Source organism: Saccopteryx bilineata, chromosome X (genome assembly GCF_036850765.1).
Source record: "Saccopteryx bilineata isolate mSacBil1 chromosome X, mSacBil1_pri_phased_curated, whole genome shotgun sequence".
Taxonomy (NCBI): Eukaryota; Metazoa; Chordata; class Mammalia; order Chiroptera; family Emballonuridae; genus Saccopteryx; species Saccopteryx bilineata.
This window is the reverse complement of record NC_089502.1, coordinates 72,368,137-72,380,738: the sequence shown is the minus strand read 5'-3', so window position 1 is coordinate 72,380,738 and position 12,602 is coordinate 72,368,137. Positions and strand designations below refer to the sequence as shown.

General features: G+C 36.2%; 1 protein-coding gene across 10 annotated transcripts in view; it reads right to left on the bottom strand.

Moving 5' to 3' along the window:
• The window catches only part of HEPH (hephaestin), an 83,539-nt gene that overhangs the window by 60,707 nt on the left and 10,230 nt on the right, over positions 1 to 12,602 (bottom strand). For all 10 annotated transcript variants that reach the window (XM_066248780.1, XM_066248782.1, XM_066248779.1 and 7 more), the window contains 6 exons: positions 11,285 to 11,529; positions 9,526 to 9,738; positions 8,758 to 8,940; positions 7,514 to 7,768; positions 5,189 to 5,357; positions 3,851 to 3,987 (listed from right to left, as the gene is read on the bottom strand). In XM_066248780.1, coding sequence (XP_066104877.1) covers positions 3,851 to 3,987; positions 5,189 to 5,357; positions 7,514 to 7,768; positions 8,758 to 8,940; positions 9,526 to 9,738; positions 11,285 to 11,529 — 1,202 coding nt within the window. The remainder of the gene's footprint in view (positions 1 to 3,850; positions 3,988 to 5,188; positions 5,358 to 7,513; positions 7,769 to 8,757; positions 8,941 to 9,525; positions 9,739 to 11,284; positions 11,530 to 12,602) is intronic.

The following is a 12,602-nucleotide window of genomic DNA, read 5'->3' as shown; positions in this document are numbered from 1 at the left end:
TATCATCTCACTTATATGTGAAATCTAATGAACAAAGTGAACTGAGGAATGGAATAGAGGTAGAGACGTGGTAACAGGGAGCAAAGGGACAGCTGTCAGAGGGAAGGGGGATGATGGTAGGGGTCAGAGAAGGTGAAGAAATTAGTAAAATTATATATACATAACACAGAGATATGGATAACAGGACAGCAAATCCCAGAGGCAAGGGGGGAGGGAGTTAAGGGGAAGGGGCAAAAGAGGTATAATAGGGGACAAGGGGGTGGGGGTGAGGGTGTTATATTGAGTTGAGACACTTGAATCCATGTTAACACAATAAATTAAAATTAATAAAAGTTAAAAGAAATAAAAAAGGGAATTCTCAACATAATACATATATAAAAAGGCCACAACAAATACCATAATCAATGGTTAAAGACTGAAAGCTTTTTTCCTGGGATAAGGAACAAAGCAAGGTTGCTTACTTTTACCACTTATCTTCAACATATTACTGATAATTCTAGCCAAAGTGATTAGTCAAGAAAAAATAAATAAATTCAAACTGTAAAAGAAAAAGTAAAATTATCTCTGTTACAGATTATATGATCTTATATGTAGAAAACCCTAAAAAGTACACAAAAAACATTTGTTCAAACTAATAAGCGAATTAACAAAAGAGCAAGATAAAAGTCAACACATAAAAGTCAATTGCATTTTTGCCCCAGATGGGCAGAGCATCACCCCATGGTGGGCATGCTGGGTGGCTCCTGGTCGGGCACATGAAGGAATCTGTCTGACTGCCTCCCCATTTCCAACTTCAGAAAAATACGAAAAAAAAAACAAACAAACAAAATTCAATTGCATTTTTATATACTAAAAATGAACAATCTAAAATGAAATTACAAAAAATAATTTCACATATAATGCATCAAAAAGGATAAAATACTTAAAACTATTTTAACTGAAGATGTAAAATACTTGTGCAATAAAAACTATAAAACATTGCTGAAATAAATTAAATATGACATAACTAAATGTAAACATTTCCCATGTTTATAGATTGGAAGACTTAATGTGTTAAAATGTCAATACTACCTGAAAAAAATCTACAGACTCAATGAAATCCTTGTCAAGTCCTCAGTGATAATTTTGCAAAATTCAGAAAAACATTGCTAAAATTCATATAGAATCTCAAGGCATCCCAAATAGCCAAAATACTCTTAAAATCAAAAAACACAACTAGAAGACTCACACTTTCTCATTTTAAAACTCACCACCCCCCAATATATATATATATATATATATATATATATATATATATATATATATATATATATAAACACATAACACATAGACACAATCAGCAGTGTGGTGATAGCCAGAGGTAAAGCAGGGGATGAGGAAGAAAGAAGGAGATGGGTAAAGGGGGGTAAGGCTAATGAGGACAGAAAGAGACGTTTTTAAGGGTGAAGGGCACACCATGCGATAGGCAAATGGTGGTTTGTTGAGTTATGCCCTTGAAACTTGTATGGTTCTACAAACCAGTGTCATTACAATAAATTAAATTTAAAAAAACCTACAAATCTACAGCAATAAAAAGTGTGGTACTGGCATAAGGATAGACATATAGATCAATGAAATACACTAAAGAACCCAAAAATAAACCTATACATATATGGGACAGTCTTTTAAACAAATAGTGCAGGGAGGCATGCAAGTTGCCTTAATGTTCTGCAAAAATAAGTTACAGTGGAAACATTTTTTAAAATGGTACAGGAAGAACTGGTTTCTACAGCAAAATGATGATGTTGGATCCTTACTTAGTACCATATACAAAAATCAATTCAAAATAAATCAAAGACCTAAATATACCACCTAAACTAATACAACTCTTATAAGAAAACAAGAAAAAAATCTTCAAAACATTGAATTTGGTAATAATTTCTTGGATATCACACCAAAGGCATAGGTAGCAAAATGCAAAAAACATATATTGGACTTCATAAAATTTTAAATGTGTATTGAAAGACACAATCAACAGAGTAAAAAGGCAACCCACAGAATGAGAAAATATTTATAAATCATGTATCTGATCTGGAATTACTATCCAAAATATAAGATAATGCCTAAAACTCAACAACCAAAATGTAAACAACCCAATTAAAGATGGGCAGATGACTTGAGTAAACATTTATCCAAACAATATATACAAATGGCCAATAAGCACATGGAAAGATTATAAACATCACTGATCATTAGAGAGATGCTATAATGAGATACCTCCTCACGCCCATTAGGACAGCGACTATAAAAGAAAAGAAAAAAAAAAAGTGCTGCTGAGGGTGTGGAGAAAACAGCACCCTCATGCACCGTTGTGGTCATTTAGAATGATACAACCTCTGTGAAAAACAGTATGGTGGTCACTCAAAAATTAAAAATAGAATTACTATGTGATTCAACAACTACATTCTGTGTATACCCCCCAAAATGAAATCATGTCTCAAAGACATATTTGCAAACCCATATTCATAGCAGCATTATTTCCAAAAACTAAAATGTAGATGCAACCAAAGTCCTCATTGATGAGTGAATGGATAAAATGTAGCGCATATATATATATATATATATATATATATATATATATATATATATATAATGAAATATTAGTCTGCCTTAACAAAAGAAGGAAATTTTGTAGGATACTACAACATAATTGAAATTTGAGGGCATTATGCTAAGTGAATAAGCCAGTTAAGAAGACAAATTTTGTATAATTCCACTTATATGAGATACTTAGAATAATCAACGTAGATACAGAAAGTAGAATGATGGTTCCTAGGGCCTGGGGGAGGGGAGGATGAGTAATTGTTTATTGGGTATTGAATTTTAGTTTTACAAGATGAAAAGAGTTCAGATAGATGGTGGTGACTGTTGCACAACATTATGAATGCACTTAACACCAATGAACTGTATACTTAAAATGATTACTATGATAAATTTTATTTTGTGCTTTTTCATTGAAGAATAAAGAAGACCTAGGATCCACACTGAACAGAAACTAATGAGAGCTTCTTAACTCTTATTGCCCATCCTCTTTTGCAAGGTACATTTCTGGTCTATATATCTCCTTATTTATCTGATATAAACCCTACTAGCCATATTCAGATCTCCTGGAATTAACTGGCACACATCCAACTCCAAAATGCAGTTCATTATTTTCATTTCCAAAGTTTTCTCCCATCTGATCTCTTTTATTCTCTTGCTCCATTAAGTGACTAAACCACATCCAATATTGTTATACTGTTTCAATGCTGTGCTTTAGGCCTTCTGGATACTTTATCCAAGCCAGGCTCTCTAGGCTTTGTTTTGCATCCCTCAGCATAGCAAGCATGTCTACACGTCATATCAAGCTGTTCTGGTCCTCATATTGTCAGGAACCTAGACCATCTTACTGCTTTATATATAGTCCTTCAGAAATATACATACAGAAACATTTTTTAAAATGTGATCTGTACAACAGTATTACTAGAAGGTGTTCACTGAAAACAAAGGTCTGTAGTAAATTATAAGACATGCTACATACTCTTTTCCCATATTGGAGATTCATGATAAACAAAAATAAACCCCAAGTTCTGAGAAGCCTTGCAGCAAAGAACATTATCTGACTCTGTTTTACTGGACTATGTTTAACTCAGTAGTTTGTAAGTACATTCAGAACTATAACCCTTTTTCACAAAACACTCATCTGCTAGTAATCACTTTTAGTGATGCTGGTCTAGAGTATGTCTCTGAGATGCCCCCAGGTTCCAGTTTTTAAGTCCTCCCCAGTTCTGTGGTTCAAGTCAATTAATTTCATAATTTAAGTATTCCTCACCCAGGATTCCAAGATGCTCATCTTCCTCCAGCTGTACCTTTTCTTGGAATGTTTGATCTTGGAAGGCTTCATATCGGACTTTCCAGTAAGTGCCCCCAATTCGGCTGGAGGATTTCTGGAAGAATTTATCTGAGCCACTGTCATATAAGAAGAAAAATGTCACATGATTTAATTATGTATCAAAGATTCCCATATCACCCTTGGTTTCATCAAGTTATATATTTTTATGATTAGGAAAGACCTCAGAGATCATCCAAGTTAGCTTCAATCCAGTGAAGGTGACACCACTAACAAATAATATTCAGCCTTTGTTTCAACCTTTCTAAGATCAGGGAAGTCATTTTCAGAGAATGCAATCCCTCTTACTGTTGAATAGAATTAATGATTAGGGTTATTTTTAGAGTAGGCTGAAATCTTCTTGCTTGTAACTTCCAGACACTAGCACCTGCCCTCCTGAGTTACATAGACTTACATCTGTCCTTAAACATCTTTAGGTACTCAATATTATTTCTTCCTTAATAAAGAATATCCTTAATTCCAAAATGAAAAGCTACCAAATTAGGAAATTCTGTTAAATATTCTAGAAGTCATGCTCAGACTCAGTGCCTACTTTCTTATGTTTCCTGCAGATTCAGCTCATTATTATTACTATTGTTATTGCTGGAAGAATAAACATGACAGGTGCCTTAGAATATTCCTTCAAACTCTTTTCTTTCCTTCAAACTCTTGTAGTCATCTACCAAGTGCCTCATCTGTGAAAGACCTGGAATTACTGATAAGCCAATGAGTAGGAATAATTTAAGGCCTAGCAACTAAGTAGGAAACTAACCTACTCTACCGTGCCCAGTATGAGTCATGGATGAAGCAGGATATTTGGATAAATTCCTCCAAAATGATGATTATGGAATGGTCACAAGGCAGATTTTTTCCCCTTCTCCCTACATTTCTCAGAGTGCTTCTTAAAGTCCTGCTTAAATCCCTCCTTCAAACTATGAAAAATAAAGAAATGTGCAAGGAGGTACATAATGGATAAAATAAATAAAAGCTGGAAATTTTTCTACCCAGGCTTCTTTTTCTGAATGTAGTTTGGGATTAGAGCAGTAACAAACTCAGTGCTAGGACATTTTACTAAGGATATGCCATAACCTTAAAAAGTATTTGTAGCTCCCCAAGAATAAGTTGTCCAAGGGGACCAAAATAACTTAATTAAAAGTTGTGTCATGCAACCAGTCAGACAGTGATTGTGATCCCCAAGTGAAAGCGAGAGACTTCTGAGAGGAATAACAGGTTTTGCGAGCTGAAACCCAGAGTAGGGAGAGGAATCTCTCTGCCTCTTACCTGCCTGGCTCCCTCAAATTCTTCCCAGTACTCCCATCATGACCTGTTGGGCCATAGTCCCATTGAATCTCATGGGCTTGTATGAAGTACTGCCGGACTTTTCCTGTTAGTAGGTTCATGTGAGATGCGGTTGAGCAAGATGTGACCTTGTAGAGTGCTTGCATGCCATCTGGAAGAAGAACATTATGGCTGGCCCCATTTCAACCAACAGGTCTTTTACTCAGATAAACTACCTTTCTCCTTCTTCTAAAGTTTTCCCCTCCTACACCTAGGCTATTTACCCCTAGCTCCAAATGAACCATTTTCTCTCACTTTTTAAGAGCTTGGCTGGAAGAGAAGGAACACAAGTGGGAATTCAAATACTCTATCTGCTCACCCCCACTGATTCATTTACCAGGTGTTCCTTCCTTTGCAAAAGGCTTACATTGTACAAACATCACAGTGCTTGAATACCTTCAGTCTTCAAGCACTGAATAAGGTATTCAGTCCAAGCCTTATTGCTCTGTAGGACCTTAGGCAAATCAATTCCTAGATCTAAAGTTTAACCCCTGTTTTGTAAATAAGGAGAATAGGAAATGTGCCACACTAAGCTGGTGGGAGCATCAGATTAAATGAAAAAAAAAAAAGAGGAGTAATTTGTAAAAAGGGAATCTCCCCAAATAATGGAACTTCTTCTATACATAGAGATGAAGCTTCAGATTTAGTACTGTCATGAAAATGTAGATTCTAAGTAGTGTATCCAAAGTGTGAAAAATACTGCATTGAGGTATAGTGGTAATTGATTATATTGCCTTATATTTGCTTGGCATCTTATAGCAGTCATTCATATCATTATTTCATTTGAATCTCACAGCATCCCAAGGAGAATTTAAATTTTAGATAAAAATCTGAGTTATGAAAAAAGATGAGGAAAGGATATTCATTTTATTGAATAAGTATACATAGGCCAGGTCCTGTGTCAAGTTCCTTATAATACATTATCTCTTCCAATCTTCATAACCACCATCTGAAACAGACTTTTAGCATCACCTTTTGTAGTTGAAAAGAAGGCTTAGAAAGGTTAAGTAATTTTCCCAAGATAACACAGCTAGTCAGAGGTGGAGCTGAGACTTAAGCTCTTATTTCTTAACTGCAGGTTTGAGTGCTTGTTTTTTTCTCTGATATTCACTACCTTGGTATCAACATTCTCCTGTTCTTTAAGATTCAAAATCACAATACCTCTTTAAAACCTCATTACAACTTTATGAAGTAGGACTCATTATTGAAATAATCATATGAGGAAACAGGTTCAGAAAAGTGATATGATTTACCAAAACTAACTAAGCAACTGATGGAACAAGATTTAAATCCAAGTTTGTCTGGCTTTAAGACCCCTTATTGTTTTACAGTTGGGCTGTATTCTTAACCTTCACCCAGGCACCTAGAGGATTGATGGCAGATCCTGGATAATGGAGCATGGGTAACTGACCACAATTAAGACAAACCTACCACCCCAGACTCATTATCCTACTAGTTTATAACTCTTTGCCTATTCAAATCCATTTTCACATACTTATGTATCACTTTCCTGACATCCATTCAATTTACCATATATCAAATAATTTTAGAAAGTGAGAGCTGAAAGGAATCTTAGAGACTATTTAGACTAAATTTCCCATTTTATAAATGTGGCAAATGAAGCCTAAAAATGGGAAAGTACTTTTCTGAAGTTATTGCAATGAACTTTTCATAGAGCAGAAAGAACAACTGAAACCGTCTAATTACTTATCCAGTACTCTTTCCATTGCCTCATATGTTCCTCCTCTCCTTTGATGCTCATCAATGCACTGTGCCATTACTTCAACCATTTTTCTTGTGAAAACCAAACATCCTACCTCTATTCCTGTTGGGTCCCAGCTAGAGTATCACCACTTGCCCACAATACTCCATGATCTCCTGCAAAAAGCTTATACTTTTTAAACTAATCTCTCCTTTATTGACTATTCAATCAGCTGCAATTACCTCCAAATCTTAATTCCTTAGAACTCTGAGAAAAAGATAAACAGTTTAAAACTCCACTTATCAGTCCTTATACCATTTTTTTTTATGTTACAAATGAAGAAAGTGAAACCCAGAGAGATGTGCCTGAGATCAACTTGCAAGTTAATGGCTAAGCCAGGAAAAAATGTGGGTCTCCAGAATTCTAGTATAGTGTTTAATCATTTACTCCTAGCTGTCTCACTTAAAAAAACCTATCTTATAGTTCCAGACCAGAAGCCCAGACTCCTGACGACCATATTGCCACCACCCTCTCATACCTCAAGGTTCAAAGATGGTGGATCTTACCTCTCAAGTGATTATTTACTTGACAGCTAATTAACCAGATACCAACTTTCTGGGGCACCATCTCAGCAGTCACAAAGGTGGCTGGAAAGATGTGAGCCACATCAGTGCGGTGGCCTCGGATGGTCAGCATTTGTCCATGGAAAAAAGCTGTGTGGACATCTATTTCATTGCCCATACCAAACAAGTGCCAGGTCACACGCTTCTGTGCACACATGTTCAGCTCTGGTAAGTTCCCAAATACAAAGCCATTGATTGCTGAAAAATAAAATCCAAAGAAAATACCAGAGTTAATGAATGACAGCTCAATGGAGAAAGACTTACTATCAGGCAGTAATAATAAGTAACATTTAGGTGAGGTTTTTAAAGAGCACACTGTGCTCATAAAAAGTATAATTTTATTTAAATCTCACAAAAAACCTTAGGAAATAGGCAGATATCAATGACTAATGCAAAAAATGAGAAAACAAAGGTTCAGAGAGGTAAAGGTACTTTCTCCCAAGACCATAGAGATATTAAGTGGTAGAATGTATTTTATTTTGTAAGCTACTCTTTCTTTCCAGGCCAATTTTCTTCTAAAATGTTTATAGGACACTGTATTTATTATTAAAAAAATTATATAAAATCTGAAAGAAATTTGAGCTCTCTAAGCCATCACTTATATTTTCTTTCTGAGTATTCACTTTGGGATAATCTGACACCAAAGGCAAGTAAGCCACACCCTTAATTAAGCAAAAGCAAAGGTAAATTGCTTATCTTTCTCAAAATCACTTTTCTGCCCATACCTCAGAGCTTTTGTGCTTTTAGTTAATTTTAAGCTTAATTAAAATGCTGGATACCCTTATAGGCAACCATTTCTCTTCACAAAGTGAGTAATTCTTCCAACTTACATCCTATTCAGAACAAATAAATGTTAATTAATTATATCAATAAACAATCCTCACCAAAGTGTCTAAACATATAGTATATGAGCTTGGAATCAACACCTGGGGCTATTCAATGTTGAAGAGGCATGCTTCTTAATGATAAGAACACAGTCTGCAGTCAGAAAGATCAGGATTGGAATTTTAGCTGTACCATTTATCTGCTGTGTGTTTCTCAGATTTCTTATAGAATTTCTACTACTCCTGGTCCTTCTAAGGATTAGAAAGGACCAGGTATATGAAAGTACCCACCAAATACTAGGCCTAGAGGAGACCCTTCATCAGTGTTTACTGTCACAGTATGGTCACTGCCTCCCAGCTTACCATGCATCCTATTACTCTCTTGAAAGGCTTCATCTTCTTTGTCCACTGAGGCTGGGTCTGAGCAGTAAGTGGCAATGTTCTCATCGATATGCCAGCTAAGATTCTCATCTACTGCACTGAAGAGCAAGAAGAAATAATTGTCCACATCTTGCCGCCGAGGAGGAGTGTTCCCATCCAGGGTTCCTAGTACAAGTAAGAAAGATGCTTTTTAGAACCTCTATCCTTAGTAACAGTAAACTGCAAGGGGTATTTATAAGAAAGGAATAGGAATGAGAACCTTAAGAATCTGTCAGCAACACAAAAGCAGATGGAGACTTCTTCTCCCAGGGTCTTAAATTGACTACACTGTGGCAACACCCAGTTCTTCAGGCCTGACTATAACTTAAACATACCCTGTTTTCTACCATTCTACAATCCTCCCCAAATTTTGATGACTACACTTTCAATCCTATCTAAACTTAAACTCTTAACATATACCTTACTTTTATGTGACCTGACTCTCATCATTAGTAATTCAAATTTTTAAGTGTTTAGAAAAATATTTAAAAAGTTGAAAATATTTTGTTGTTGTTGTTAAGAAAAGAAGGTAATAAAATAAAAAAAAGAAATAGTGAAAATAGAGTTTGCATTGTTTATTTCTGCTGATAAGCAATGGTTCTGAAGTAACACTCCTCAGGCTGCTGCTTAATATGTAGGTAGTTCAACTATATCATTGCTTCCCAAAGATATCCCAAACTGCATCTCATAGCTCACTCTTGGGGCCTATACCTCGTCTACAGGTGATAAGAGGCCCAATAAGGCCAGTTGCAATATCTCGTGGAGCATCTACATGAGAATGGTAGATCCAGGTGAGGCATGCTGGGTCAGCATCAGTGGGTGCATGGCTTTCTGGAATGGTCCAGTTGTAGATATGGCTGCCCCCTGGAGGAACACAGTCATCAGCTTTCAGCTGACCAGAGGAACCATCTGGGTACAGGGAGCCTAGAAAATGAAATTGTATATGTTCAGTCCCCGGGTGAGCAGGAAAGAACCTGGAAGATAGAGAAACAAAGAAAAGGCTGACATATGAGACACCTAGCTCCAGTGTTGCAGAAAAGGTCAAGTTCTAAGGTCCAGTATGGTGTTCCTCACAACCAAAGGAGGGCACAGATTCAGGTAATATCTACCTAGAGAATCTCAGGCCTCACATTTAAAATGGTTGGAGCCTGACCTGTGGTGGCGCAGTGGATAAAGCGTCAACTTGGAATGCTGAGGTCGCTGGTTCAAAACCCTGGGCTTGCCTTGGTCAAGGCACATATGAGAGTTGATGCTTCCTGCTCCTCCCCCTGTTCTCTCTCTCCTCTCTCTCTAATAAAAAATGAATAAATAAAATCTAAAATAAATAAATAAATAAATAAATAAATAAATAAATAAATAAAATGTTTGGAAAGGTAGCAGCCACTCGAAAAGGAGCTGTGGCCATAAAACTGCTCCACAGCCTGACCTAGTAGTACCCTAGTGCAAAGTCAGTGGCATGGAGGCATGGGAGAAAAGAGAATTCCCTCCCTTCAAGCACTTGCTTTAGAAAAAAATCACAGAATTCATTTTAAAGGCCACTTAATGATCAGTTGGTCCACTTACCCATTTTATGAAAGAGAAAACTGAGAAAAAGTAACTTGCTAGAGATAATACAGATGGAACTGATGACCAAGTCAGGACCTTCTGATTTCCCTCTCTATTCCCCTCAGTCACTATGTGTTTGAATTCTAGGCCACTGGGTCTGGGATAGTGAGAGGTTCAGATGAGTAAACTGATCTTTTACTTAAGAAAAAAGATGGATCTTTTGGAAGATTGTGGACCTAGATTGATGCTCCCTATATTCAGAGCACACTCTTCTTTTTTCAAATCACAAATATTTTATGGAAATGCCATTTAAGTAATTCTTTATGATAAAGGACAGATCTTCAATTTTTTTGTATTTCCATTACAGTTGACATTTAATGTTATGTTAGTATCAGCTGTACAGCATAGTGTTTAGACATTCATATAAGTGATTCCTCTTGATATTTCCAGTACCCACCTGACACCATACATAGTTAGTACTATATTATTGACTACACTCCTTATACTATACTTTACACCCTTATGATTATTTTGTAATTGCAAATCTTTACTTTTTAATCCTTTCACTTATTTCACCCAGTTCCCGAACCCTTAATCCCATCTGGCAACCATCATTTTGTTCTCTGTATCAATCATAGAAAAAAAATACAGAAACAAACTCATAGAAAAAAGGCAGATTGAATCATCACATTTTTAATAAAGAATCTTAGGCCCAGAGAGGGACATTGACTTGCTCAAAGTTACACAGTATATGAATAACAGAACTGAAATAATACTCAGCCATCCTTTTTCTGAGTAGAGTCCCTGCTACCTCGGATCAAAAAGGAAGAAAAGACTATATTTGTTCCCAGCTCGTTTTTAACATGGTAGAAGAGAAAAATGATAGTTGTTATGGATAGGAGAAAGAAAGGGTGGATTGATTTACCTTCTGAGTCCTTCTCATAGAAAACACCATGGGGATGAATGGTATAAGGACGAGTGGCAAAATTCTTCAGGTGGATAAGCATGACATCTCCCACCTCAGCCTGCAACACTGGACCCAGGAAGCCCAACCAGGCAGGTTGGGTCATTTCATGCATGTATGAGCCATCACTGTACTGTTTGTAGATGGTCTTCTTGTAACTGCTCCCTATCCGGTTCTTGTCAGACTTTAGGAAGCTGGAAGCTACTCTGGGAAGAAAGAAAGAGAGTCACAATTTTACAACAATCTTTAAATTTTTGGAAGGTTATTTTCCATAGGAGGCTGGCCAGAGAGGGTCCATATTTGTTGGCAAAACAAGAGGAAATTGGATATACTAATTAAAACATGAAAGCTTTAAGTTAGAGTCTAATTGTTTGATAATAGGAAGTATTAAGTGAAAGCATACAAAATTGCTGATATTTAGCCACTTTTAACCTAGAGAAAAGGCAATTTCATGTGGTTCAGTCTAATATATAGTAATGGCGAAACAACCAACTAAGACTGGTTCCTTTAAGTGATCAACTCCCTACCCATGTTATCTGATGTAGCATAGCCCTGTTTATACATGGAGGATTTTAGTTTTGTGGTTAAATTCTCAAGCTCTGGAGCTGGAATGTTTCAATTAAATGTCGATGTGCAGCCCAATGTTTATTGCAGCATTGTTCACAGTGGCCAGGACATGGAAACAACCAAAAAGCCCGTCAATAGATAACTGGATAAAGAAGATGTGGCACATATACACTATGGAATACTACTCAGCCATAAGAAATTATGACATCGGATCATTTACTGCAAAATGGTGGGATCTTGATAACATTATACGAAGTGAAATAAGTAAATCAGAAAAAAACAGGAACTGCATTATTCCATACATAGGTGGGACATAAAAGTGAGACTAAGAGACATTGATAAGAGTGTGGTGGTTACAGGGGGAGGGGGGAGAGGGAGAGGGAAAGGGGGAAGGGGAGGGGCACAAAGAAAACTAGATAAAAGGTGACAGAGGACAATCTGACTTTGGGTGATGGGTATGCAACATAATTAAACAACAACATAACCTAGACATGTTATCTTTGAATATATGTATCCTGATTTATTGATGTCGCCCCATTAAAAATAAAATTATTAAAAAATAATAATAATAATAAATAAATAATAAATAAATATTTGAACCCTTTAAAAAAATGTCGATGTGGCCACTTTCAAATCTTTTGAACTTTGAGCAAGTTATTTAACTTCTCTGTGCATGCATAATTTCTCTATCTTAAACTTGAACAGGTGCTAC